This window comes from Sapajus apella, unplaced genomic scaffold (assembly GCF_009761245.1).
Source record: "Sapajus apella isolate SASKATOON/1434 unplaced genomic scaffold, GSC_monkey_1.0 scaffold40, whole genome shotgun sequence".
In the NCBI taxonomy this organism is placed as follows: Eukaryota; Metazoa; Chordata; class Mammalia; order Primates; family Cebidae; genus Sapajus; species Sapajus apella.
In genome coordinates this window covers 15,084,623-15,111,420 of record NW_022436980.1, presented here as the reverse complement: position 1 = coordinate 15,111,420, position 26,798 = coordinate 15,084,623, and the positions used below count along the sequence as shown (strand labels likewise).

Sequence of the window (26,798 nt, the reverse complement as noted above, 5' to 3'; positions counted from 1 at the left end):
AAGAAAGAAAGAAAGAAAGAAAGAAAGAAAGAAAGAAAGAAAGAAAAAGAAAGAAAGGAAGGAAGGAAGAAAGAAAGAAAAGAAAAGAAAGAAAGAAAGAAAAGAAAGAAGGAAGAAAGAAAGAAAGAAAGAAAGGAAGGAAGGAAGGAAGGAAGGGAGGGAGGGAGAGAAAGAAAAGAAAAAGAAAGAAAGAAAGGAAGAAAGAAAGAAAGAAAGAAAGAAACAGAAAGAAAGAAAGAAAAAGAAAAGAAAAAGAAAGAAAGGAAGGAAGAAAGAAAGAAAAAGAAAGAGAAGAAAGAAAGAAAGAAAGAAAGAAAGAAAGAAAGAAAGAAAGAAAGAAAGAAAGAAAGAAAGAAAGAAAGAAAAGAAAAGAAAAGAAAAGAAAAGAAAAGAGGGAGAGAAAGAGGGAGAGAAAGAGGGAGAGAGAAGGGGAGTCTTGCTCTATTGCCCAGGCTGGAATGCAGTGATGTGATCATAGCTCACTGCAGCCTCAAACTCCTCATCCCAAGCCACCCTTCCACCTCAGGCTACCCTACCAAGTATCTGAGATTACAGGCATGCACCTCTATGCCAGGCTAATCTAAAATAAAAATTTCATTTTCAAGACAGTGTCTCACTATGTTGCCCAGGATGGTCTCAAACTCCTGGCCTTCTGCGATCCTCCTGCCTCAGCCTCCCAAGTAGCTGGGATTACAGATGCAACCACTGCACCCAGCCAGATTATGTATTTTAACATAAACTTAATTGTTTCTAACTATACATTAAAAATTTGAACAGGACCAGAATGTTGGACAGTCTTGCTATGTGACAATGAAGTTAATAGTAGAATGAGATCATGGACTAATGACCTCTGAAAGTTATAGGTAAACAATATTGAGGCTAGAAACTCTTCCTGAAAGCTTTTTCCATAGAGACAAGCAAGTTTCAAGAACTTCCCTCTAAGAACCTAGATGAATTGAAATTATATGTAGAAGTAGTATGTTAAATGATGCTGAGAAACCATTGAAAGAGAGTTCTGGTTCCTAATTTTTGTAAAAATTGTAATGGATTTAAGAATGCATACTTTAAAATATAGAGAGCATCAGTGAAGCCATTTAAGGTTTTTTAAACTCACCTGTGGATTTTCACAACATGCTGAGGCATATGTTAACTTTCTATGTGAAGAGATTTGAGCATAAAGTAAAATCTGAGGACACTAGAGTTTAACTTAGCTAACAAACACACAATCAACCACAACAGGGCTAGATCTATTCTGTGAGTTAGCATTTTCTCTTTAATGTTTTATCAAATAACCTGGCCATTCTCCTGAAAAAAAAATGAAGTTTGAATCTGATTTTAATCAACAGTGAAGGGTTTGAACACTTTTAAATTTTCCAGGTGGAATGAAAGTGTGTGATCTTTAAAGGGAACTAAGGACTCTTGTTGTCATCTTCAACTTCAAGGGGGTTTAATTTTAGGGGTTAATATCACAAAGGATTGACAAGTCACACACTGAAGTGGCAATGGTCCTTTGAGAGGAGAACAAGAACATTGGTCTTCTCAAGGTGCTAAAGTGATGATGAGATGCTTAAGTGTCCTTATATGTCATTAATATGAAAAGCAAAAAAGTATATTCAAGTTGAATTTGCAGTGTCCTTATCATGACAAGTTTATAGCCTCTTATAGATTAATAGCCTGGCTGCCAAAATTGCTTTTCTGTGCCTACACATTGAAAGTTCACAAATGAAACAGGTGTTTTTTTATTTAGTCTGAGAATATTTATTTGTTCTCTTTCCCTATTTATTAGCTTTTTACTCAATTGAGCAATTAGAACACTTTTCTTTTGCTGAAAAATGGCAAGCAGTAAGGTAATTTTTTCCTTTCCTCTTTGTAGTAAACATTAACTAAAAAAAAAAAAAATAGGAACCCACACACATTAAAAATGGCACTAGAAAGACCCATAGTGCTAAGCCACTTTAGAATGAAGATTGCTTAACTCATCTATATTTTCAAGTTGCTGATCTCTTTGCAAAATTTGCAGTGCATATGTAGTTCTGCTTCAGCTCCATGATTCTGTTTACTTTACAGGATAGGGCTGACCAATTAGCAAATCATTTTTTACAAAACACCCCAGCTAGTAAATAACATGTTTACATGTATTAGTCATGTTTAACATGTATTAGTCAGTTCTCACATCAATAAAGACATATCTGAGACTAGGTATTCAAAAAGGAAAGAGTTTTAATTGACACACAGTTCAGCATGGCTGGGGAGGCCTCAGGAAACATACAATCATGGTGAAAGGGGAAGCAAACATGTCTTCCTACAAATGGCAGTAGCAAGGAGAAGTGCACAGGAAAAGGGGAAAAAGCTCCTTATAAAACCATCAGATCTCATAAGACTCACTCACTATCATGACAACAGCATGAAGGTAACCACTCTTGTGATTCCATTACCTCCCTCCAGGTCCCTCTCACGACATGTGGGGATTATGGGAACAACATTTCAAGATGAGATTTGGGTGGGGAACAGCCCAATCATGTCAACATGTACTTATCTTTCTGGGCGATATCTCCTGAAATATGTGACAATAGTGGGAGGTGAAAGTCACTTACTCATTTTAAATTCTCTTTCTTGCCCACAGAAGGTTTGCTTAGATCTTGCCTGATTGTTTTTAGGTCTATTTTTAATACCTAATGCATGAAGTGGGACTATTTGATACAATTATAATTCTAACTCTTGTCAATTGTTGAGTGACTCAGGAAAAATTATGTTCTCTTATTTATAAATTTTATGTGCAAAGAGGAGATATCAAGTGCAATGGACCTACTTCACAAGAATTTTGAGAAATACAACTTTGAAAATGAAACAGAAAACGTTCGCAAACCCCAAGTGCTGCATATTTAATTATGCTGGCACTGATTAAAGTGCCCAGTAGATATGTTAGTCTTGTTTTAGACCATCTATCCTCCCTTTTTGTGTAAGAAATTCCAGATAGACATTACGCATCATTCTTGATTAAATATTTATACAAATAAGTGCCTTGGTACTACTGTTTTTGATTCATGCCTAAATAGCCTAGGGCCTAGGTACTTGTGGTTAAGTTTAATTTTCTGCAAGGATATTTTGTGTCTTACATTGGAATGGTTCTTTAGCTCCTTTTGAGAGTAGTTTTAGGACAGTCCCTGATGTCCTAGGGAAGTTGCTACCATATGTTTTATTTCATGTCCCCGATATTTATTTCATAAACAAGCTAACAAATGAGGTTTGAATTGTTTACTGAGGGAGAAGCAATGCTTGCAGTGAAGGGAGGACTGGGTGAGACTGGGCCCTACACTGCTAAGTGACATGGGAGAGGGTCTTTGCTCAAAAGACTGTGGAAGGGGTTAGGCAGAATTTGCATCTCCATGGGTGTGCCCTCTGAGCTTACCAGGCAGGAAGTATTTCCAGAGAAATAAAATGGATCTGTCCACCCCACACCATCTCCCCAGAGAAGGACCCTCTGATGATGGCTATCTGACTATAAGTGTTTTTGTTAAGCTAAGGAAACCAGTAAAGTTCATTTGAAATAAAATGTCTGTGGATTTTTTTAGTAATTAATTTACTAAACACCTTGAACCTAATGGGCTGCCAACACGATATGTTGAGATTTGTTTCTGTAATCACTTCTTTTAACTATTTTTTCTTGTTTAATCACCTGAATTCTAATTCAGTTTGGCCTGTCCACTGTCTCCCAGTGTTGGGCAGCCCTTAACTTCAGGGACTAAGAGCAGAGAAGGGGCAAGATGCACTCTTTTCTACCATTCCTCTTCATTCTTACATTTCTGCTCCTTTGGGACTGGGTAGGGGAAGAAGGGTTAAGGAAAGGAGTAAAATTCTTTTTACAAGTGCTATCATAGGGCATGTTTGAGTTTGTATTTCACCCATGCAGAAGTTCTCAAATGTGGACTTTGTTGTCAAGCTCAAGTGGGAGGCTACTCACTGGGTTAGTGTCTCACACATCAGTTACATCAGATAGCCACTGGCTTGACTTCCTCATGCCTGGTCCAGCAGTGTACACCCCAAAGTCTCTTGCTGCTTGGGTTACTGTGGCTGGCAGATGGCCTTCTTGGGTCCTGCCATAACAGCTCCAGCTCAGCTGCCTCGACAGGGCTCTGCCTGTCCCAGGGGAGTATGATGGATCCTTGCCCTCCCTATGGTGGGGATGCTTATCAGCTGATTCATTCACTGCTGACTCTTCTCTAGTTTTGTTCTGCTCTGCTCTCGTAACCACAGATGGCAGATCAGTAAGTCCACTGTGTGGACTCCAACAGAATAAAATGCCCGTTCCCTCATATTTATAATCAGCGATCTCTGGGAGCTATTATTGGTTGTATTGGGAGAAGTTGACCCAACCCAGAACATTCTCACTCATCACTCACTTTTCCCAGGTCAACCCTCCAGCCCATTCACTGTTTATGACGAATCGTAGGATACAGGAGTGGAAGTTCTGCCACCAGCCTCTTAATGAATCCTACAGAGGTTTCCCATGGGGGCTTTTAGGAGAGGAGGACAAATCTTCTCCAAGCACTGAAGTGATGATGAGAGGCATCTCGCCTTTGCTTAAATACCGGCATTTTATCACGTGTGCTCCTCTTATTTTGAAAAGCTTTAACTCTGAATTTCTTTCTTAATACCAACAAAACCTTGCATCTTTTGGGCTTACAAAAGACTTATTTAGTCTTAATGGCTTCTCAAACTTTCTATTAGAAACCTCATTCGCAACATCCCTTCCACAGTTCTAAAAGAGGCAGGGTTGTCGAAAGCATTTAATGCTTTGACACTAAGCTCCTTGCACATACTAAGGACTCAGTCATCAGTTCGTAAGCACTTGTCATGCAGAAGTAATTCTAGTGCAATATGGTATGTTATACCAACATTTATTGTATTGGAATTACTTGCTTATGTGTATCTTCCATTTCATGGTACGTGCTTCCAGGAAGTAATTGTTATTACTGTGTGTAGAACTTTGCATATAGCAATTTCAGAATATTCTGCCATGATTCTTATATAATAGCAATTATTAACATTGTTACCTCTGTTGTTCTCTCCCCACTATATACTGACCAGTGAAAAAATAATTTAAGAAATGAGGAATTTAAAGACCAGATAGTACTGTTGATCAGAAATTATCAATTAAATATTACAGTACATCATCCTGAAGACTTTCAGCATTTCCTGTACTTCTTACTTGGAACCTTGATATAACTTTGACTTTCAGATCTATAATATAGGGGCAATTGTATCTATTACACTATCTTAACATTATGGTTTTGGTATTAAATAACTACATTGCCTAGAATTACCTTGTACCACTTTGTTCAATTAGACATGAAGAAAAAAAATTACAACAAAGAAATGCTCTAAAATGTTTGTGTTCATTTGAAAAATAAAGTACCAACTCAGCATTTAGTTAATGTTCATTTTATAAAATATCTTAAAAGAACAGATAAAGTACTTGAGGTTACATAATAACCAGAATTGAAAAGGAATGAATAAAATATAAATTAATTGAACATATGACTATTGTGCCACATTACACAAGTTTTAAAAAGGCATTTTAAAAAACAATAAAATAGTAATTGGGGAAAAAAACCCTTCACTCTATTGGTGTCTTTGTCTGGAAAATTTTCCCAGAATCACTAAAATTCCAGGTCAACAGGTAGTACCTGAATTATTCAAATACACTGCAATTTGCTTCCAAATCAGTTAGCTGAAGAGAGAAATTAAAATTTTAACCAAGTTAATTCAGTGCAAATCAGAGCTTCAAGTCGAAAATCTGAGAGGAAAAATAATGTTCAAACTGTAGGAAATGCTTCTGGAACTGAAAAATAAAAAATTCACATTATGAAGAAATCTTTGCAAGTGTTCTTGGTACATGAAATGCTGAGTTAACAAATGGGGCCTTTTAAGTTGCAATAAGGGCTCTATTACGAAGACAATTTGTGATGTGGACAAAAGGGGAGCGGAAAGGGAAGAGCGGAAGGTCATGTTTGTAGAAGGAAATTCAAGTTAAGCATAAACTGCTTTTATTCAATTCTAGAAAAATCTGGTGAGGATACATCATACATTTGGGGAAGAAACAGATTATGGAGATAAATTTACTGGAATATAATTGAGGAAAAGTCCTTCTACCTCCAGAACATGTTTAAGTTGGGGGAGAAGGTTGATATTGGCCACATATCTAATTTGTCTTAATTTTATGGATTATATGAAATGCTGACTTAAAAAAATATTTGTGTTACCAAATCTTGAGAAATGGAAGGAAAGTCTAACTTTCTGGATCACAGTGAAACAAAGTCTGGATCACTTCCAAACATCAACAAGCAGTGACTTTTACAATTAAAAAAATATTTTGCTTTCATTATTTTCTCAAAAAAAATTTTTTAGGTTTAATTTCGTAGGTGATAGGTAGCAATGGGTCTTTCATGACAGTTTTCCTCTTTTCATTCCATTCTGTATGAGTTTTTGATTCATTCTTTTTAAATGACAATACTAATGGTTGCTGTTGTGTACAAGATGCACAGATTTTGGTGGAGGCCGGTAAATTTTCTTTGCAAAATAGATTCCCTCCTCCCCGCCCCAAATTTCAGGTCCAGGTTTACTGTATCATCACCAATCTTTCTTTTTTAAATTCTCACTGGAAATTTTCACATATTATTTATAAACTGAATGAGAATGTGCTACGTTTTCTAACAATCTTATTTTACATCATTCTCTATTAGGAATGTTGCAACAATGTTATCACAATGAAGTGGCAACTTTTGGATGTTAGACTGTACCTATCATAAGCAATCATGAAAAGGCCAAAATAAACAGTGCTATTCCAAGGTGACATCTGAAACTCTTAAAAAAAGTGAAAAATCATAGTGACAAAACGGGTTCATACAGCAACAGAAAATTTGTCAATGCAATTTTTAAAAATGTAAGAAACTTCAGTCATATACCTACTCATGGAAGGAACATCTAAGGCAAATGAAAAATTCCCCTCCAGGGACATAACCAGCTCAGAACCATCTGAAAAAAATTCATACAAAAGCAGAAATTATCCAAGGCCTGTGAGTCCTCATCTCACACCATGAAAGCCAGACTGTCAAAAAAAGGGCACATGTCACTTTGCAAAGGAATGCATTAACTCCTCTCCAGGGTCAACTTAGTCTACATGTCTTTTGTATAACATCAATTTCCATCAGATCTGCTAGATGTTCAGTCATGCCCTTTAAAGTCCTGAAGGCAGGCTCACTATCTGATGCATCTTTGTACATCACGGTAGGCGTGAAGTGAAAAGAGGCAGCACAGAAATATGCACAAACTCACAATTGGTCCACATTTAGAAAACTTTCTGTGGGTTCAAGCATTTACACAGAGATGATTTTCATCTCATTTCTCCATCGATTTCTCATTAGAAATGGAAAACAGCTAATTCTAAATTCTAAAGCTCTGGGGGAAACCTTCTCCAAGCTTTGTCTATCAGACAGACTTTGTCATAAAAAATACAGGAAAACAAAAATAAAACATTATGCTGGAATCAGCTATTGAGAGTATTTGCTTTAAAAACACAGTGCCTAACAGCACCAAGCACATCACAGACACTCAATAAATATTTGTAGATTTATTAAGAGTAATAACATGGTGTCTGAAGAACCAACCACCATTTTGTAGAAAAGGTAAAACTATATTATTTCACCTGATTTGATTGAGCAGTGGGGGGCAATGAATGAGACAATCTGCAAATTAAATATGAACCCTAATTTGATTGGAGAGAGGAAATTACCGAGAACTTTGCAAAAAAACATTGCCACAGTAGCCTTGACACTTAACAGTGCATCAAAGATTTAATGTTTCCACTGCAATATGAACTTGTTCCCACAGCTCTTAGGAACTAGAGTGTATTCACTCAAACGGGAAATAAAGTCTAATTCTGCTTCAGAAAAGGTATGTCCATAATTCTGAAAATTATTAATATATTTCAGGGAGATGGCCTTCTCATTCAGCATCCCTCAAAGTAAGACAGACCTTGTTATATAAGTTCATTACAGCATTGTCTTATACAAGTGTTATCTCTTCCACATCTGTAGTAATTGCTCTCTAATATTTTAGATTTTTATAGTCGTAACACCCCTGGGATGACAGACTTAGAATATGGAGGATTAAAGGTCACAAAACTTAAACTAAAAAGGGAAGCTCGTCTATGTTATGTGGAAACCTCTTACAAAAGGCAGTTTATTGACAAATAAATGCTTTATACATTCAGCTTTTCCCCATCTCTCAACAGTGATGGTTTCCAAAGAACAAACTCAGTAGTGAAGAACACATATATCTATATTTTTTGCATTAGTCTGATCAGTTGAAAATCAGAACCTTTAAAGCATCTTGTGAATGGGAGAAATGGAAGAGGACCTGGGCAGGGATGTGGATGGTAGAGATCAAAATGAACGAATGATTGAGCTGTTGATGTGGACAGCAAGAGAGTTGGTGGGAAATGTTACAGCAGACCTGACCATGCTACAAAGGGTCCATGAAGAACACAGTACAAGTATCAAAAAACCAAACTAAAGTAAAAACAAAAACAAACTGCAACTTTGCCAAATTGTAAACAAGGAAAAGCATTTCACAGGTTCAAAGTTCAAGGGAAGTAAACGTCTTTAAATTATTTTTGTCAGTTCAACCCTGATTTAAAAATATGGCTAGCGAAAACAAGGAAGCCACAGCTGTTGACGTCCTGAGCAAGCGTCGGTCTCCTTTGAGAAGCTGTACTTCCAAGCCTCTTCTCAAGCTGCTACACGAGGAGGAGACACTTCTCTCTTAAATTCCATCTCGATTCTTTCATTCCCACACTCCTGGAATATGTCGATTGCTTTCCATTTTGGAGTTTACTGTTCTGGCTGCTATAGATTTAGACGTGGGGAAATAGGAGGAGGGAAGGCAAATTCTCGGAGGATGCTCCGGGCAACTTCAACATTATTCTGGGCTATCTCTAAGGCTCTCTTCACCTCTTCAAAGGCATAACCCTCTCCCATGAGTTTTGCAATTTTTGCATCGACGTTTTCCAATGCTGCCTCAGGCCCATGGGGTTTTCTGTGGTGAATTTCTGGTGCAGTCCTGCGGGGTCGTGGTTTTGGGGGTCTGGCTGGTGCTTGTGAACTGTCTGTGCAGATTTTTAAGGACAGAAACCATTTAAACAGTGAGATAAAAATGAAGCCATGATCACATAACAGCATTACCTCATTTCCTATGGAAACATTATTTCTTGTTTTCTTTACAAATAAACTCCCCTGCCCCCATTTTCCATACTATTGTGGGATAGGTAGTATTATCCTCATTCTGAACAATAGAAAATTAAGGTAGAGTGTGTTGGTAGTTCCACTGAGAAACTTACACATTTCCTTCTCAGTTCCACATTTGATTATTCAAGCCTTACGTGGTCAGAGAGATACAGAAGGAAAAAAAATTCTTTCTATCTAAAAAGGGAATGCTTTCACTTTGTTAAGCAATACAGTTCACGCTCTACTACAGCACAGGCTCTGACTGGTGGTTCTCCAGACGAACAATCTTGGCAGGTTTCTATGAGAGGAAACTATGTTCACAAGCTCACAGATACCCACTGTAGAACGTCCCCACACGTCCTGAATCCCATCCATGTCACAGCAGAACTGCTCTAAAACAGATGCTCTGTAGCATCTTCCTAGCTGATTTTTCAAGACAATAATCTGTGCCTTAGTGATGCTAGGAGAAAAAAGAAAATAGTAGATGTTTTGACTTTACTATTAGTCAATAGGTTGAATGGAAGTAAACTCAGTGCTTTGCTCAAACATTTTATATAGATTCCAAAGTAAAGCAAATCTAGAAGAAATAATAGGAGTAGAGAACTGATTTCCAGATCAGTCCCTTGGTGGTAATAGTCCCTCAAATTTAAACTGATGACATTGGTACCCATGAATGGACAGCAACATCAAGAGAAAAACGAAATAATTATATGCCACCATATCACACAGGTCCCAGATCATGGGCTAAATTGACAGGGCACTTTCATCATGTATTTCCTGGTTAATGTATAGCACTGCATCTCAAAAGCCTAGACAAATATGTGTACACACACACACACACACACACACACACACACACACACACACACTCTCTCTGTCTCTCTCTCTCTCTCTCTCTCTCTCCCTCCCTCTCTCTCTCTCTTTCTCTTTCTCTCACTCCATATACATGTATACATTTTCGGTTTTGTTTTTTTTTTTTTTGGTGTTTTTTTTTTGAGATGGAGTTTTGTTCTTGTTGCCCAGGCTGGAGTGCAATGGCACAGTCTTGGCTCAATGCAACCTCCATCTCCCGGGTTCAAGCAATTCTCCTGGCTCAGCCTCCCAAATAGCTAGGATTACAGGCATGTGCCATCATGCCTGGCTAATTTGGTATTTTTTTAGTAGAGATGGAATTTCACCATGTTGATCAGGCTGGTCTCGCACTCCTGACCCCAGGTGATCCACCCACCTCAGCCTCCCAAGGTGCGGGGATTACAGGCATAAGCCACTGCACCCAGCCCATATACTCATTTTAAAATGTCAACTTTATATCATGAAATACACTTATGGATTCAGGACTATCTAGACAACAATATTTAATACCTTTCTCCTAGACCACTGACAAATGCCAAACAATAAATTCAAGGACACAGTTAAGTGAATGATCTGATGTGAGGCTAAACCCCAGTGTCTCATGGTTAATGTTCCCCTCTTGTCTCCCCACTTCTGCTGCCTCAGCAACTTTCTGAATGGCTTCAGGAGATACTGTAAGCTGAAATTTTCAATAATAATAAATTTAAATAATAAAAGCTGATCCAATGTATTAGTTAGTATTTTTCCTTTCTAAATCAAAAGATGAATGATATTTTTCCATGAGAATAACATCATATATCTTTTGATTTAGAAAGGTAACTTGTAAAAACATCATCCTATACACAATTCTAGTAATATAAATACATACATAAAATAGAAGCCTCTTGAATAAATTTATTTATTTCCACATCAAATAGGATGTATTTTTTTTTTTAAATGAGGTGAAGTCTCACTATGTTGACAAGGCTGATCTTGAACTCTTATCCTCAAGTAATCCTTCCATCTTGGGCTCCCAAAGTGCTAAAATTACACGTGTGAGCCACTGTGCCTGGCCATGATGACAGGCTTATCTTTAATTATTCCTTTTTTGTAGCATAGTGTCCAGTTTTTTAAAAAATATTACAGTTGTAGATATCATATATTAAAGTATGCCCATATATAAAAACACAAAATTTCTGGTTCTTGCTAATATCTATACTGTTTCTTGCATCTGAAATTAAACATCTCAAACAATTACCATCTGTTAAATTGCAGCTCTTAGTATATTTTGTAGTTCCATTTATTTTCCTATTAAGTATTTTCATTATGTCATACAGGGTTGGACAATAAATTATGTTTTGCTTTTAATCATTTTCAAAAACTATTAGAAATACTTGAAAGCTTTCCTTTAATCAATTACCAAAAAAGTTCATACATTTAAATCATGTCTGTTCTGAGACACTTTTAGATGAGAAAAGTACCTAGATTTTGATAGAAAAGTACTAGATTTAGAAAACAATTACCTTGTTTTCTACAGGTAATTTTCTAAGAGATTTTTAATATTGTTATGTCTGTCCGGAATGCTAAGATGGGCACATGAATGCCAGGCATGTTTGAAAAGAACAGCTGTGTATACAAGCAGGATGAATACTGTGACAGCCAGGAATGCCTCTAATAAATAGGATGATTGGCAATTAAATCTTAAATCTCAGTTTGGCCGCTAAGATCTTGGGCTAAGCAATTTACTTTCACAATTCTCATTCTCCAAGTCTATTTTTTATAAAAAATATCTGTGTTGAGAGGTATTATTTATCCTTTTTCATCAGGTAGTATGAAAATTAATATAATATACAGGATATGGACTGAGGAGACCGTTAACAAGAAAAGACAATGAATTCATATTTATAATGATAATTGCTATGCTCAAATGCTATAGACCAGCAATTACTATAAATTAACAGGCATGCCAGAGAAGTGTGAAAGAAGAAAGAACACAAAATTTGTTGTGAGTATCTGATTCCACAGAAAGCCTTCAAGCGGAGTATTAAAAAGCAAGATCTGGTGCAGCCCCAGCTAGTAGTGGAAGCTGTTAAAAAGATGGGAGGAGGTGATCATTTCCATGCTGACCATTACAGCAAATTGCTTAAAACCAATCACTCTTTTTTTCTCTTCCCAAAGCTCAGAAGCAGCCTTCACTTTCTCTGCTTTTCTTTTCACAGTATCTAAAAGGGGATTATACCAGGTCCTTATTTACTTTTGCACTTTCAAATGAGTAAGGTAGTGGGAAAAAGCAACGAAATGAAGATGAAACTATCTTCTGGTCCCCTAAAAGTTATTATATTGCAGTTTGGGAGCACACTGAAATAACTATAAATTTTATCAACCCTATGGAGTTTCTGTACCTGAATACATATCATCCTTAAAAACAGTTATTTTGGAAGAGCATGTGTTTGTTCTAGTGCTGGTATCCATGTTCATGGTATTTTTGAACTCTTATGAGTAATTGCTACTGTATCAAAATAAGTACAAGAATGTGAGCCACAGGTTATAAGTAGTTCATCTTTTGGAGTACCAATCTTATTAAAGGATATAAAGTCATTAATATTTTAAAACACTGATATGAATGTAGGTACACTAAGGAGTAAAATATAGAGTTTGCATACATTTTTGAGATAAAACAGAGAGAATGTCTTACACTAAAAAAAGAAGTATTGTCCTCTTTTATTTAATGTCCCAGTCTTTGTGTTGCTCACTGTAAACTCCTCTTTGGGAAAGAAAGATTGGAGAAGCCTTGGTTTAGGAGTAAATCTTGATTCAGTTTTCCTTTTCTGAGCATATGAAAGAACAGAGTGACATACAAAGAAGTTCTGTATGGCATGGGAATTAGCATGATAACATGGTTGGAATAATACGTAGAATGATTACTCTAGGTCATACATTCTAGGAGGGGGCAATCATTGGTTCTTGTGGGATGGACAAAAAAAAAAATTTAGATGCTAAAATGGATTGTGGCCTTCCAAAGGGCCACAGTACATAGAGATATATCTCTATCTCCATCTCTACTAAGCACATCTGTAATATTAAACTTTCATTATTACTGGGGACAGAAAGCTTATTAGGAAAAAAAAAGGTCCATAGGCATACCATTTTTTTTTCTTTTAGTGAGACACACTGCTGTGTATGTACATAACCTCCATATAAAAGAATTGAGAATATTTCACTTCAGTGGCTATCAATTATTTTGTCACAAAAAGTCTTTATTACTCTCCTCATCGTCTAAAGATTGGGTTGGTTTTTGTCTGTATTTTGAAAGATATGTCTAATAAGCAAATGCTATTGTATTGATGAATACATTCTCCAATTTTCTATTATACTGAATCACGTTTAACAATAAATATAACACTGAAATTCTATATTTCTAGATAACAACAAAGGCATTTAATGCGAAAGTTTTCTTGCATATAAAGTTAGGGTTTCTGTTAGACTTTCAAAATGTTAAAAATAGGGTCTGATAGCACATAAAAATAAGGGATTATCATACAATAATTTAAAATCACATTTATTTTTAAAAACGATTCGGTAAAATACTTATAATACTTGAATGGAATTGAGATAGAATTGACATATTGAATATGATCTTAAGATCTTAAGTGAAAATGTGAATAGACAAAACATTAGAAGGTTGCACTTGAAAATGGCAATAATGTTCGTTATTGAGGATAGGGTTATAAGCAATTGCCTTTTCTTATTGTTTATTTTATCCGTAATTTCCTTTTATCTTCCAATGTAAGTATAATAAGTTAATAATTAGGAAAACCACCACCAACCAACAACAAAATAGTCTCAGATCTCCTCTGCTATTCTTAAAGGCCTCAGCAGTGCAGGTCTCTAAGACTGAGAACCAGAGATCGATTTTGCTCATGTGAAAAATACAGGTAGCACATAGTGTGTGGTTTTCCTAAGGTCACGTGAAAAATAGTCGGAATCTATATTTCAGAATCCCTAGTACAGTTTTAGTATTTCTAAAGCCTTCCATTTCTCTGTCATCACTACTATTCCATCACTACTATGATTTTACCACTGAACATCTCCAAACTCAGTTTACCAGTTCTTGTGATATGTATGTGGACATTTTTTTCTAACGTAATTTAGGCATGCTGATGGGATAACAACATAAACTTTATTAACAAATGTCTAGAAAACTGGAACTGATTTAAATTTTATCAGGCTGATACTTGCTGCAGTAGCTTAAGTTACTAGTCATTGCTGTGTCCTGCCTTCTTCTATAAGTTGACATTAATAAAATCTATTTCAAGCCGGGAGCAGAGGCTCACACTTGTAATCCCAGCACTTTGGGAAGCTGAGGTGGGTGGATCACCTGAGGTAAGGAGTTCAAGGCCAACCTGACCAATATGGTGAAACCCAGTCTCTACTAAAATACAAAAATTAGCTGGGTGTGCTGGCATGCGCCTGTAGTGCCAGTTACTTGGGAGGCCGAGACATGAGAATTGCTTGAACCTAGGACATAGAGGTTGAGTGAGCCGAGGCTGCACCACTGCACTCCAGTCTGGGCGACAGAGCAAGACTTAATCTCAAAAATATAAAAATAAAAATAAAATATCTATTTCAGTGTGATTATGAGAAATAAAATTATATCTATTTCTATATTACACAGTAAGAATATATTGATTTATATTTATATAACCATATATTTTTATAAAAATATTAAATATACAAAGTATAATGATAGATAATATAAAACATACATTAAATAAAATAACATGTATATATTTTAGTGTATAACTATATAAATATAATTATAATATTAACATATAAAATGTATATATCTGTATGCAAAATACTTAGCAAAGCATTGGGACTATAGTAAATGCTTAATAAACAAATTTTAATTAGATAAAATAATATTGTACATATTATCTGAAGCACACTTTCTAAATTTACTTAGTAAACTAGTGGCAATTCTTGGGATAGACATCAAAATTCCTAGACTACTGACCTTCTCAACTATAGCAATAACAGAATTAGAAAATAAATAATCAATGAACAAATAAAATCTCAAACACATTATAATAACTTTGTTATTCTACTAGAAGTTGGACTAATTCTGTGACTCATTTTTATGCCATAGGCCATAGTTTAATTACTGCCACTATAGAAATACTGATGTCCATGTGCAGTGGCTCATGCCTGTAATCCCAGCACTTTGGGAGCTGTGGCCAGCAGATCACAAGGTAAAGAGTTCAAGACCAGTGTGGCCAACATGGTGAAACACCGTCTCTACTAAAAATACAAAACTTAGCCAGGCATGACGGTGGGTGCCTGTAATCCCAGCTACTCAGGAAGCTGAGGCACACGAATCACTTGAACCCGGCAGGTAGAGGTTGCAATGAGTCAAGATTGTGCCACTGCACTCCAGCCTGGGCAACAGGGCAAGACTCTGTCTCAAAAAGAAAAAGAAAAAGAAATACTGCCTACTTATAGAAGGACATGATTTAATAAACTAAATTACAAACAAATAAAATCTTCACATATACTGTTTTAAATACATCCAGAAAATGGTTATTTAATATTAGATTTGTAAGGAAAATGACACTAGGTTCTCTGGCTTCTAAATAGAAGCTGTATGTAAGCCCCAGTATTTCACGTAGCTGAACTGTAGGAAAACTCAACATTGCCATTTCCTTTGTTGAAACATAAAATCCTAAAGACACATAATCTACCTTAAAATTCCAACCCTTGTGTGAAGTGAAGCCATGATTTCCAATTGAGATCTTAACCAGATAAATGATCGACAATATAAAATTTATTCAACATCCCACCAATTCTCCTTTAAGCTAGTAAACTAATAGTAGTACTGAAATTAATTCCTTTTAAAATGAGATCTTCCTTATTTTATGATGAGAATGGCTTATTTGGCAATAAGGTCTTTTAATGGTTTCAAATACATTTGAGTTGTGCTAAAATCTAGCACTGTTTTCAAGTGTTACCTTGAACTTCCTTCTAATACTAAGAATATGAAAAATCACCTCAAGTGAATGCTGTACTTCATTAGCACAAGCCTTTTAGAGATTTTAAAGAATGGTATATAAACTGTAGCACAATATGTCTTACAACAAGAGAAAAGCAAACTGGGAAATTTGTAGAACCTCACATATAGATAGAAGAGACGTGAGCCCCACGTGAATAATACATCCATGTAAAGAAACAAGCAGATTATTTTGCAAAAATGTTTGCCCTATATACAGGTTTATGTGAATTTAACATGGGCTGGTAAGATTCTCTTATATCTGGACTACTGATGACATGTTCATACAATTAAATTTCAATCATACACTTAAAAAAACTTTAAGAAAACTATAAAATATTTTCTTTGGGGGAATAACCATTTATAAGGCTTTTTAATATATGTAGACATACAGATACATGCAGATATACTTTTTAGATAAGAAAACAGGTAGATATTTTAAAATCAGTGAAACTACATTTTAACATTCTTTAGAAATATACTTTTCATAGAAAGCCTATCCATAAATAAGTCACTATCAATTATTTAGACAGCCACAAGTGATAACAGAAGCGGAATTCGTAAGGTATAGCAACCATACCAGAACCCCCATTTGGTCATCTTAAAAAGGCCCTAATAAAAACAGATTAATTGCTGCAAAATAAGAGCTATTAGAATTCTAAAGGTACATATGCATTCGGTCTCAAGTGCTGAATGGAAAGACCTCATCCAGAAGGCAAGCTCAGTCTCTCTGCCATTGTGAAATAAACTAGTGTACAGCCTGATAAGCCTGTGAGCTGCATGTGAACAAACATCTGTTGGAAAAAAGTATCTTATTTTCTGTGGTTGACTGTGTGTGTAGAGAAAGTTTAGGCAGTAGATTGAAATATTTGATGTTATAGCTAGCTGGGGCCCTCAGAGTAATAGTTAGACTCTTTTATTACTTAGGTAAAAGCCAATTCAGGCTTCTGGCAAATAACTATTCGGGATATTTCAACAAGGTTTGTGATTTGAAGTTCTTCCAGACATTTCTAGTGTAATGCTAATCGGGATTCATACCGCTTGAAATCATATATGTGAATGATGTTGCTCTGGGCTCTAAAACACCCACTTACTATGGAGCAAACTGTAAAGAAGCTGTGAAAACACTGTGTTTTGGCCACAACTTTTCCCATAACTAGAGTATATGTTTCTTTTAATCCAGAGTTGGTGGTACTGAATATGGTATTTTAAATCAGTCATAGCACTTAGCTCAAAGTTTTACTTTAATGCTATTTTCTTTATAAAAAATTGCTTCTCTGGCTGGAGGCAGTGGCTCACGCTTGCAATCCCAGCACTTTGAGAGGCTGAGGTGGGCGGATCACCTGAAGTCAGGAGTTCCAGAACATCCTGACCAACATGGAGAAACCCCATCTCTACTAAAAATACAAATTAGCTGGGCGTGGTGGCACATGCCTGTAATCCTAGCTACTTGGGAGGCTAAGGCAGAAAAATCACTTGAACCCGGGAGGTGGAGGTTGCGGTAAGCAGATGTTGTGACACTGCACTCCAGCCAGCCTGGGCAACAAGAATAAGACTGTCTCAAAAAAACAAAAATAGTTTCTGTATGTTATACAGAAGCAATCAGACATTGTCTGCCTTTCTTGATTTTCATGTTTTGTCATCAAATTATTTTGAATGGAATTACAGGCTACTCTTGAATATATATATAGTCTTAGAATGATTAGAAATAAACTGGTAAGAGGATACTGGCCAAAATTGGAAAAGATTAAAAAGATTTTCTATGCTTTCCTGAGTTATATGCAAGTATTAAAACATATAAAAACTTCTGTACAGCAAAAGAAACAATCATTAGAGTGAACTGACAACCAACGGATTGGGAAAAAATTTTTGCAATCTACCCATCTGACAAAGGGCTAATATCCAGAATCTGCAAAGAAATAAAACAGATATACAAGAAAAAAACAAACAAACCCATTCAAAAGTGGGCGAAGGATATGAACAGACACTTTTCAAAAGAAGACATATATGAGGCCAACAAGCATATGAAAAAATATTCATCACCACTGGTCGTTAGAGAAATGCAAATCAAAACCACACTGAGGTATCATCTCACACCAGTTAGAATGGTGATCATTAAAAATTCTGGAGACAACAGATGCGGGAGAGGATGTGGCGAAATAGGAACACTCTTACGCTGTTGGTAGGAGTGTAAATTAGTTCAACCATTGTGGAAGACAATGTGGTGATTTCTTAAGGATCTAGAAATAGAAATTCCACTTGACCCAGCAATCCCATTACTGGGTATATACCCAAAGGACTATAAATGGCTCATAATGACACATGCATGTGTGTGTTCACTGCAGCACTGTTTACAATAGCAAAGAACTGGAACCAACCCAAATGCCCATGAATGATAGACTGGATAAAGAAAATGTGGCACATATACACCATGGAATACTATGCAGCCATAAAAACCTATGAGTTCATGTCTTTGTAGGGACTTGGATGAATCTGTAAACCATCATTCTCAGCAAACTGACACAAGAACAGAAAACCAAATAACGCATGTTCTCATTCATAGGCGGGTGCTGAACAATGAGAATGCGTGGACTCAAGGAGAGGAGCATCACACACCAGGGGCAGTTGAGGAGGGACAGCGGTGGGGGGCAGGGAGGGTGGGAAGGGATAACATGGGGAGAAATGCCAGATATAGATGAAGGGGGAATAGAGGCAGCAAACCACCTGGTTATCTATGCGCAACCCTGCATGACCTGTACATGTATCCCAGAACCTAAAGTAAAATTAAAATACATATATATAATTACACAGAGATTTCTGCATCTCCCATACATGGCATGGAGCACCTAAGAACTACCATACTGACAATTCTTAAAACAGCTCATTAATTATCTTGATTCAGAAGTTTCAGAATGCATTGCTATTACTATTAGCAAACCTTCTATGAACTGAAGTTTTAGCTTTAAAAAATATCTTGAAATAAGACAAAAGTTCGTAGAGGAAAGCTTCTGATATTTACAAATATAAGACAAAAATATTGCTTATCAGATATATGCAGTTAGTTTAATATAGACATCAGCTATTTTTCCTTCCTTTTGCCTATATGTCCGCTCAAATCGATCCATCCATCCATCCATCCATCTAAGAAACATATGCTGGGCACTCTGTTGGACACTTGAGGATAAAGCAATGCTATGGACTGAATGTCTGTGCCCTCTTCTCTGCAAATCCATATATTAAAACCTAATCTCTGTTGTAATGGTATTTGGAGGGGAAGCCTTTGGGAGATGACTGTATTATGCAGGTGACGCCCTCATGAAAGGGATTAGCGTCCTTATGAAACAGATCCCAGAGCACTCCCTTGCCCTCGTGAGGACACCGTATGAAGGCAATTATCTATGAACCCAGAGGAGGGCCCTCACTAGACACTGAATGTTGGTACCTTGACCTTGGACTTCCCAGCTTCCAGAACTGTGAGATATAAATATTTGCTGTTTAGGCAATTTAGTCTACAGTATTCTGTTATAGTAGCCTGAACTGACTAGGACAAGCAGTGAACCAAACAACACTTTTATCTTCAAAGTATTAATACTTTAGTAGGCGAGACAGATGACCAACAAACAAGCAAATGACTGAATAATAAAATTTTAGGTAGTGACAGGTGCTATGAAGAAAAAGCAAAAAGGGAAAAAAAATGACTGTAGAAGATAGGGAAGCTATTTGGATAAGTTCAGGGAAAGCCTCCTCAAGAAGCAAAGCAGCAACATTCCATTATTATTGGTTATGAGTATGACTTGTTTTTACAAAAATGGTACATCCTTCTATTTGACGGCTGGCAATGGAGCACTGGTTGGTAACCCTAAATAAGCTAAGACAATGAATAGTTTGGTGCTAGTATTAATTCTAAAGAGATTTCTGACTTAATGGAGAAATAAGACAGCATTTTAATGTAGAAAGAGGTTTTCCTCATTTCCCAAACCTAAGAAAAAATGAAAGTTAGATAATGAATTCATTTCAAATCAAAGAAGTGGCTCCACTGACTGATCAAAGATAATACTAAGCTTGCTATTTTTCTCTTCTATGAGGCAGTTTTGTAGCCATTCCTCTCACAATGCAAATTTTATAAGTAAAATGCAAAAATGATATAAAATACTTCCTTAGGTAGATTCATGAAATTATATAATGAATAAGAAAGTGCTCTGAAAAGCAGAAAGCATCATAATAACAATAAGGTATTATCATTATTACTGTTTTTAGCCAACTCACCTGAAGATGACGGAAGCTGATCATAGTCCTGTGATGTTCTGTTAGTTTTGACATTTTCACCTGGTAATCTTCTAGCGGGAGGCAAAGGAACTTGGCCACTTGCATCAAAAAAGGGATCTTAAAAATAAAAACAAGTTTCAAATTAAAAGGATGATCTCTGTTGATTGTCTGAAGAAAAAATGCTAGAACTGTTTTGTGAAGATTGCAGCTTTCAAAAATAAATTAGAAAATTAAATTCATAACTGATATTAACCATTTTCTACTGCCTGCATATGTTCTAATTTATTCATCACTTGCTTAAACATGCTCTTCACATTTATTTCCAGATAATAAAGACTACTGGTTTTATATTTATATTTTGCAAATATCTTATTTAATTATAAGATTGTTGACAACAAAAAAACAGCTTCCAAATTTTATTTTCTGTCCCAATCCAACCCAGACAATGTATAGACAGTGTTCTCAAGTAACAGCAAAAAAACCCAACAAAACAAAACAAACAAACAGAAGGAACTATGGATTTGGATACTCCCTATAAGAGTATTATCAAATCACTTAATCCTTCTAATATTGGGCATACAAAATCTGTAAAATAGACCTGAAATTTCAGATTTGTGAGGATTAAATGAATTTGTGTATATAAAATCTTCCGTACATACAAGGTGCTTATTGTTATATTGGGCATCCTAGGCTAAACACCAATGTTGTTAGTTGGCTTACTAAATAGTAAATTCAACTGTTAAAAATTATGCCATTTAGTAATTAACATTTGAATATACAGTAAAATGGGATAATTTACCACCATGGCAGTCAGAGACGGGGCATCTGAAATAGTAAAAAATATGATATTTACTAACTGGAATTAAAGGGAGAAAAAGAGATTTTGTCAGTGATGCTGTATTAAATCATTAATACCATAAACCCAACTGGTTTAAAATTCACAGTATATGGGTTTAAATGCTTAGAGAATTGATTCCCTTTTTGAGTAGACAAACATTACATCCAAAAACCTTGGTTCACTAATAATTTATCTAGCTATCACTCCCACCGCAGGATCCTCTGCTTTCTTCTCGTAGCACTTTTATGTTGTCAGTATCTCTGAAAATACCATTAATTCTTCTGAGAAAAAAGATCTTGTCTTACTCCTCATGTTTGAATTATACCCCCTAACTCCAACATAGCACCTAGAATACTCTTGGCAAATAGGTGACACTTAATATTTACTTTTAACTACCAAAAATTAATCCACACAAATTCAGATTGTTCACAAATTCAAAATCAGTAAAACCTGAATTGCTAATGTAAAGCAAAAATTGTAAATATTAAAGAAGACCCGATTGTATTTCATTGTTTTAACTTCCACTCCCATTAGACATTAATAATATGGAAGAATTTTGATTTAAGATGAAAATACATGCTTCAATATTGCCTATTTTCATATTAACTTTTGACTGGTTAATGTAAGGCAGGATTTAAAGCCATTAATTATTTATCTTTTCACCTTTTTCAGAGTATACTAATTATCATCAGCTTTGCTGAGGACTCTGACTTAGACAAGGCTCTTTACTTGTTTTCATTAATTTCAAGATTAAAATAACTCTTAGATTTTGAGTTGTCAATAACTGAAGAATTGATAGTCCAGTTCCATTAATTTTTCTGAGAAATTTTTAGGAAGGAATGAGAAGGTAAATTGCATGAGATAAATGCTGATCTTTTGGTTTGTTAAATAAACCAAAGAAAACAAATACGGTGATTTCAGCATAAATTTTGAAATTTCCCAAAGATTTTGAATTAAATATATAATAAAATTTACTTTACGTTCTTGTGGACTCTAAATGCCCTGATATTAAGTCAGATGATGAATTTTCTTTTACAATATATATACTTGCTTATATATTTAGGAGAAATTTATAGGTTTGTCAAATACACTTAAGTGTATTTATTTAAAATAAATAAAGTTATTTATTTTAAGCTTAAATAAGTCATCTATTTAAGGTTAAAAAGAAACTCTTGATATATTTCAGAGCCATAAATAGACTACAAAATATACCACTCTGCTAGATTCTTCCATTAAACGATATTATTTAAAAGGTATTAGATACACTAAAAATATAATAAATAGCAAGAATACCTTCTTATGGTTCTGTTTTGAATCATTATCATGTTCTATCTTGCATTATATCCTAAAGTTTGCTAATTGACAGATACAGGGTAAACTGAGCTCTCTAAAGCAAATTATAAAGTTGGAAGCCTTCAGGCTTTAAAGGGAAAGACATTAGATATAACACAATTGCTACACAGAGCACAATACTTTTCAACTGTCCCCTGATAAGAAAATTTTGAAAAGCAATAAAGCTTTTCTAAAATAAATTCTTCAAAAACTAAAGGAAAATTTTATATCCACAGGATGGGGCACCCAAACTGAAATTATCACAGCTAATGTATCATTTATATAGTAGTAGGTGTTTGAGAAATAAATGGATACACAGAGAGATTAATCTGTTCTAAAAGGCAAAGTACTACTGCTTGTGATTTATAGGATGGTACTGCAAAACTGAAAATTTAATACTTATTTGAGAGATTATAAAAAACTAAGGGAAAACCAGGAGGAAACAGTTTGCTCCTTAAAAAAATAAATAGGGTAAAAATTATATTATGGGCAAATATTTAACAATTATATATAATGCTCATGACATATTAATTGGAAAAAGGTTACAAATAGCATATATTAAGATAAATAAATTTTACATGTGAACTTACACCCTCACAGGTGAGAAAAAAAAAAGGAAGGGTATCTATCAATGGTTATCTTTAGGAGGCGGATATGGATTTTTTTTTTTTTTTTTTTTTCCTTTTTAAAGAGAGTCTCGCTCTGCTGCCCAGGCTGGAGTGGAGTGGCACAATCTTGACTGACTGCAACCTCCACCTCGAAGGCACAAGCCATTCTCGTGCCTCAGCCTCCCAAGTAGCTATGACTACAGGTGTGAGCCAACAACACCTGGCTGACTTTTATATTTTTGTAGAGTCAGAGTTCTGCCATGTTGGCCAGACTGGCCTCAAATTCTTGAGCTCAAGCAATCTGCCTGCTTCAGCCTCCAAAAGTGCTGGGATTATAGGCACAAGCCACAGTACTCGACCTGGGAGGTTTTTCTTAATTCTTTTTTTTCTTCACTATCTGAAACACTTCCAAATTTTTGCCAAGTGTAAAAAAAGAGGCAAATAAAATTAAATAATTAAAACAATGGCAAATTTCCCTCCCTGGCTGTCCATAAACCACCTGGAAGATTTATCAATTATCCCCCAAATTTTAATAAGAGTGTATCAAAGCAGAAACTAATTACTAGAAGGGGTTTGAAGAGCCGTCTGAATGGAACAAAGTTCTCCCCTCTTTGCTGCCCTCTTGCTTTAGCTCATGTTCACATCTCTAGTATGTAATGATCTACCACTGATTTAAATACGCCAGTGTCAGATAACTCACTACACCCAAGATGAAACAATTGTTAATGATTTAGGAAACTTCTTTGTAGGATGAATGAAATTTTCATTCTTAACACTTCCCATTGATCTTCCTCCTACCTCTGCAGTGACATGGAAAAAATATAATTCTTTCCCAAATACTGTAACAGAAGACAACTCTCATCTACATGCAATTATCTTCTTAGTTCACTTACGCAGTTGCATTTCTGGATCCAAAAATAAAACTTTCATTTATCTTTAATAAAGTCAGTTTGGCTAGCTTTCAGAGTTGAGCTGTGAATTTAAGATTAGATAAGATCTTCAAACGAGATTACAGGTTAGAGAAACAGCAAAAGAAAGGTAGCATAAGGACTGACAAAAACATTGTATTTTGTGCACTGCACAAAGACACCTAGCTATGGTTACGAGCAGGGCATAAATACAGCCTTTTCTTTATTCCTTGAGCCCAGACCCTGGCACAAAGTAGAGGGCGGGTGCCTACTTGAATCTACCAGCACAAAGGAAGTACTTTTTTGTAATATGGAAAAAAGCACATATACAACAGCGGTAGCCTTGGGATTGGAGACTAGAAAGTGTAAAGCTTTTGTTGAGGACTTCGGGTTTTGTTAAGATACGATTGGCCTGTCCAAAATTGATGGCTCATGTACAGCTATAGGCATTACTATTCTGCCAAAAGAAATCGTGCATGAAAGCCTAAAATAGAAAAGAGATAAAGAAGAATAAGAGCCCTGCCTCTGCTTGCCTTGCCCCCTTGATCCTACAAGAGTCCTGAGGCCCTTTAGCAGACACACAGGACGCTACAGTTTGACAATCACTACTATAGAGAAGTCAATGAGCTATATGGCTGAAAAGCTGAATCTGGCCCAACTGTGCAGGGCACTGAATGCTGGAATGAAAATGTAGGCTTGATTAGGTACTTAGTAAAATATCATGAGAAAATTCAACCTCTTTTCCAAAGACTACCTATCATTTGTCTTTAATTAGAAACAATTATTTCCTCAGGAAACCAAATCTCAGTAATGTTCAGAAAAGATGTATGATTACACAAGACTAAGATTTCACAGACTGAACAACGAAAACAACGGTAAAATGCTCACAGAGTTTGTTTAAATTTAGCAGTTCCTTTTATTTACCTCTTATGGTTCTAAAATACTGAATTAAACTTTAGCATTTGTAGCATATTCTTAAAGTCAATTCTTAGAGAGAAGAACTGCTAACGTGAATCTTTTACATTTCTTTAGATAGTATAATGTATTAAGTACTTTGCAAAACAATACTCAAATGCTGATTTATAAGCCAAAAAAACCTTTATGCTCTATATTATGTAATAGCATTAAAATATTAAAATATTTCTTTTGAAAAGGAGAAAAGCCAATATACATGGCTTTAAATTTGAATCAAAATAATTGTGACAATGAAAGTCATAAAGGGGCTAGATGAGGTGGTTCACGTCTGTCATCCTAGCATTTTGGGAGGCTGAGGTGGGCAAATCACATAAGGTCAGGAGTTCAAGACCAGCCTGGCCAACATGGTGAAAACCTGTCTCTACTAAAAGTATAAAAAATTAGCTGGGTGTGGTGGTGCACACCTGCAATCCCAACTACTTAGGGGGCTGAGGCAGGAGAATCACTTGAACCTCAGAGGTAGAGGCTGAAGTGAACCGAGATCGTACCACTGCACTCCAGTCTGGGCAACAGAGTGAGACCCTGTCTAAAAAAAGGAAATAAAAATAAGTCATAAAGGATCTGGTACCAGACTAGAAATTTGTCATTAAATGATATGAAAGATTGGAAAAGGGAAAAAAAGTCGTCTTTTTTTTTAAGAAATAATTATTATAAGGGATGTCAACATCATTGGGAACAGAATTAGAAAACATCCATGTATTAACGTAGGTCGGGAGAGTCAACAGGCTTGAAAGACACTGCCCTGACCCCCATGCTAGCGTGACACTCTAGGTTAAGGATAACTGTGTTGAGCTCCCTGGAGGGCAGGCAAACACAAAACAGGCAAATCTATAAAATAAATAAGACAGTTTACACCATTTGCATTTTAGGTAATAGGAGACATTTTCATTTTAAACTAGTAATTTTTTTAGCAATTAATCTTGAGGGGTTTCTTTAAAAAGATTTTATGTAAAAGGCAATGAACAATATAACTAAGATAAAATAAATAACTAAAACCTTTTACAATTAATTCTTAAGACAAAACAGGTAAAAGTGTGTATTAGTGTAAATACACTATTATATTTACACTATTATATATCTCTTCTATTATAGCCCTTGGAAAGCTTGACTTTATTTTTCAAAAAAGCCACAACATCAAAATTTCATCTACTGGAGCTTAAGTTACATATATAAAAGGTGACAGGATAGCCAGAAACTATCCTGAACTTAGCATCAGGAAGTTTAAGTAACAGAGATTTAGGGCGGGCGCGGTGGCTCAAGCCTGTAATCCCAGCACTTTGGGAGGCCGAGGCAGGTGGATCACGAGGTCAAGAGATCGAGACCATCCTGGTCAACATGGTGAAACCCCGTCTCTACTAAAAAATACAAAAAATTAGCTGGGCATGGAGGTGCGTGCCTGTAATCCCAGCTACTCAGGAGGCTGAGGCAGGAGAATTGCCTGAACCCAGGAGGCGGAGGTTGTGGTGAGCCGAGATCGCGCCATTGCACTCCAGCCTGGGTAACATGAGTGAAACTCCGTCTCAAAAAAAAAAAAAAAAGAGATTTAGAATGACTCATTGTTCTAAAAATTATGTTAAAGTCTATACATAGGACAAAGTTTTGAATAAGTGAAAAAATAGCAAAATATAGCCGTGTTTACATGTAGCTATGTGAACAAAAGCCCAAGCAGTTATGATATGGTTTGGTTCTGTGTCCCCACTCACATTTCGT

The 26,798-nt window shown here is 35.8% G+C and overlaps 1 protein-coding gene across 10 annotated transcripts in view; it reads right to left on the bottom strand.

The window, feature by feature from the left end:
• CBLB (Cbl proto-oncogene B) overlaps positions 1-26,798 on the bottom strand; it is a 261,652-nt gene that overhangs the window by 42,660 nt on the left and 192,194 nt on the right. For 8 of the 10 annotated variants that reach the window (XM_032299212.1, XM_032299213.1, XM_032299209.1 and 5 more), the window contains 2 exons: positions 20,428-20,544; positions 5,427-9,166 (listed from right to left, as the gene is read on the bottom strand). In XM_032299212.1, coding sequence (XP_032155103.1) covers positions 8,907-9,166; positions 20,428-20,544 — 377 coding nt within the window. In that variant the 3' untranslated portion in view covers positions 5,427-8,906. Of the gene's footprint in view, positions 1-5,426; positions 9,167-20,427; positions 20,545-26,798 lie in introns of those variants that run through there. The other 2 variants (XM_032299211.1, XM_032299210.1) reach the window with 2 other exon arrangements.